Genomic DNA, 3416 nt, shown 5'->3' with positions numbered 1-3416 from the left:
ATGATAGCCTTATTGGAGCTCCCTTGTATGTTATTAGTTGTTTCTCTCTTGCTGCTTTTAGGATTCTCTCTTTGTCTTTGAATGTTGCCATTTTAATTATGATGTGTCTTGAGGTGGGCCTGTTCGGGTTCATCTTCATTGGGACCCTCTGTGCTTCCTGGATTTGTGTGACTCTTTCTCTCCTCATGTGAGGGAAGTTTTCTGTCATTAGTTTTTCAAAGAGGTTTTCTATCCCTTGCTCTTCTTCTTCTCCTTCTGGAATTCCTATGATATGGATATTATTACATTTCATGTTGTCCTGCAGCTGTCTTAGAACCTCTTCAGTCTTGTTCAGTCTTTTTTCATTTTGTTGCATTGTCTGGGAGTTTTTGTGTACATTGTCCTCCAGTTCGCTGATCTGATCTTCTGCTTCCTCTAGCCTGCTTTTAATTCCTTCTACTGTTTTCTTCAATTCAGAGATCGTATTCTTCATGTCCTCCTGGCTCTTATTGATAGCTTCTATGTCCTTTTTCATGCTCGTGTAATTCTCTGTAAGTTCCTCGTAGTTTTTCTGGAGTTCCTTGTAGTTTCCCTGGAGTTCTTTGTAGTTTCCGCTGAGCTCATTCAGCTTCTCCATAATCCATGTTTTGAATTCTGTATCTGATATTTTGCTCCCCTCTATTTCATTTAGCACTCTCTCTGCAGATTCTACCTGTCCTTTTGATGGGGGGTTGTTTCTCTGTCTCCCCATTTTTGTGATTCCTGTTGTTTGTTGGTGCTTCTTAGAATGATCTGCTCTTCCTGGATCTGCCTCTGGTAGCATCAGATCATGTACCAGACTGGCCCTAGGCAGCCTATTGGAGACTTCCAGTGATCTACTGCCTTCGTCTGTCTTCTTTAGTTGTTAATCTACTCAATCTGTGATTAGCCATCAGGCTTAAGGACCGTGGGTGTGGCAGTTTAATTCCTGTAGGCGGGGCTTTTATTTCCCCTCAGTCTGACGCTACTTGGAGGGGAATGGTCTGTCTGCTGTACTGGGGCTGAGTCAACACTGGCTGGTCCTGAGAGGAGGTTAGTATAGCTTCCACTTACTCCTCCACCCTCTTGGATCTCTGTGTTGTCCTTGGTGTTATTTCTTTAATCTGTCTGGTTGTATTTCAGCTACTCTTTGGTGGGTCTTTTTCTCTGGTTAGTTGATTAAGGGTCACTCTGCCCACCTTGTCTTGAGATCTTTTGTGGAGGTGCTGCTAAAACATAATCACACACCCAGGCAAGAAACCCACACCCTCCAATATCTCCCCCAACTACAAACTCACTATAAGCTGCAAGTGAGCCCATATTAATATACTTGTGGAGATATTGGGACTCTTATTTTGTAGGAGAAACAGATAGGAGTTGTTTTAAATGAAGGAAGGGTAATTTTTGAGCTGGAAGTTGATAGAGTAATAATATTAGCAATTGGGATCAAGGTTATGTAAGACAGCAATTAACATTTACACTGTATGTTTGAAAAGGAGGAGAGGGTTACAGTGTGGAGTGAGAAAGCGGAAGTGTATAGTATTAGGATTATATAATCGGTATATGCTATATGATTAGTGTAGGAGGGAGGATAGACACAACAGACATCCAGGCAGACAGACAGCCAGAAATTGAAAGAGAGGGCTGAGGAGGTTAGAAGGTAGGAAACAGATTGAGAAAGAATTTTTCAAAATTAAAAATAAAAATACAGAGTAGAAAATAGCAAGACAGGAAGGGAGAGAGGAAAGAGAGAGAGAAAGTAGAGAAGAGAAGGGTAGGAGAGAGAACGCAAGAAGAAGGGGAGGAAGAAGAGGGGGGACTGGGTTAAAATTTTTTAAAAATTATATATTATAAAAAAAGATTAGGAGATTAAAACATGACATAAAATTGCAAGGTAGAGAGAAAGAATATAGAGAGAGAGGAATAAGAGATGGAAAAGCAAGAGGATGGAGGAGGGAAAGAACACAGAGGAGGGAAGGAAATCAGGAGGAGGAGGAGATATTAGGGAGGGAAAGATTGAAATTGAAGAGTTGACAAAAGATAGGATGAAGGAGAGAAATACAAGAGGGAGAGAAAGAAGTGAGGGGATGGGGTGGAAAGAGAGAAGGGGTAAGAATGGGAGGGTGAAAGGAGAGGGGGATAGATTAGAATTATAATTTGAATATTAAAAGATTAGAATATAAAGTGGAATAGGGAGAGAGAAAGAAAGAGAGAGAGAATATTTATAGGGAGAGAAGGAAAATAAGGGCAAGGGAGGAAAGAAAAACGAATGTAGACTGAAGGGGGACAAAATAAAGAAAGAAATTGAATAAAATTGAAGGTGCTTAGCGCAGAGAAAGGAGAGAGAGAGAAAGGTAGAGAATTCAAAATTAAAAAATTAACTGAGAATAGGATGCAGGGGAGACATGCTAAGGGGAGAGAAGGGAGGGAAGAGGAAAGGAGAAAAGGAGAGAGAATAAGAAAGGACGGGAGGGGCAGTTAGAGAGAGAGTGAGAGATAAAAGAATGAGAGGATTTTAACTCAATTCAACTTTTAGGCACAGTCTCTGGGTAATTTTGGTTGGTTTGTTTTTTTGTTTTTCCTTCCTTCCTTCCTGAATCCGCTCCTATTCAAAATTTCATGAGTTTCAAATCTTTTCTGGTTGGTTGGTTGGCTGTGGGAGGGTTCTGCTTGATTCTGTGATTGCTAGTCTTTTTTTTTTTTTTTTTTTACTGACTTAATAAAGTTTTATTTTTCAAAATGTACAGCTTGTGGGACCTGTTATTCATGCATCTTCACCAACAGCTGGGGCATCCCCACCTTTGGTGTTTCTGGTGTAAATTACTTGAGCTCTGTGCTTTGAAACTAGTTTAATAAGTCCTTTACTAAGGAGCTCCTGAAGGGCTGCCCTGGCCAAGGAACCGCGGATCTTCAGTCGCTCAGAGACAACAGCCGGGGTTATAAGCTTGTAGTTGGGAACTTCCTTACACAGTTTGTCGTATGTTGCTTTGTCAAACAAGACTAGGTTATTGAGTTTGTCCCGAACTTTGCCTTTGGACCACTTCTTCTTTTTGGCCTTGCCCCCAGATTTGTTCACTGGGTCTTTATCTTTCTTGGCTGACTTTCCAGCATCTTTCTTCTTCTTGTCGTCCTTGGGCGGCATAGTGAAAGTTCTGGAGCAGCTGCTACCACCTTTTCCTGAGAAGATTTCCGGGATTGCTAGTCTTTTATTCGTGGGCTTACCGCCGCTCTGCTGTGAGCTGCGTTTAGTTGTCCCCTCCTGAGGCACCCTCAGCCCTCCTCAGGCTTGTCCAGCTATGCCTTCCCACCATTGGACCAGCCTGCGCCTGCCAGCAATCCCCGCCCTGCCTCCAGTCCTGTCTCTATTCCCAGGCTACAGCTTCTGCTCTCTTCCCTGACTATATGCCTGTGCACCCTAC

At 42.3% G+C, this 3416-nt stretch overlaps 1 protein-coding gene across 1 annotated transcript; it reads right to left on the bottom strand.

The window, feature by feature from the left end:
* Positions 1-2723: 2723 nt before the first annotated feature.
* On the bottom strand, positions 2724-3157 carry LOC150005028 (small ribosomal subunit protein eS25). The gene has a single exon (XM_090282978.1). It carries the CDS (start codon positions 3137-3139, stop codon positions 2762-2764), a length of 378 nt encoding a protein of 125 aa, XP_090139104.1. The 5' UTR covers positions 3140-3157; the 3' UTR covers positions 2724-2761.
* Positions 3158-3416: the final 259 nt, after the last annotated feature.

This window comes from Furipterus horrens, unplaced genomic scaffold (assembly GCF_987537825.1).
Source record: "Furipterus horrens unplaced genomic scaffold, mFurHor1.1.pri manual_scaffold_7, whole genome shotgun sequence".
In the NCBI taxonomy this organism is placed as follows: domain Eukaryota; kingdom Metazoa; phylum Chordata; class Mammalia; order Chiroptera; family Furipteridae; genus Furipterus; species Furipterus horrens.
The sequence above is the reverse complement of the archived record's forward strand: the minus strand, read 5'-3'. Positions and strand labels throughout refer to the sequence as shown.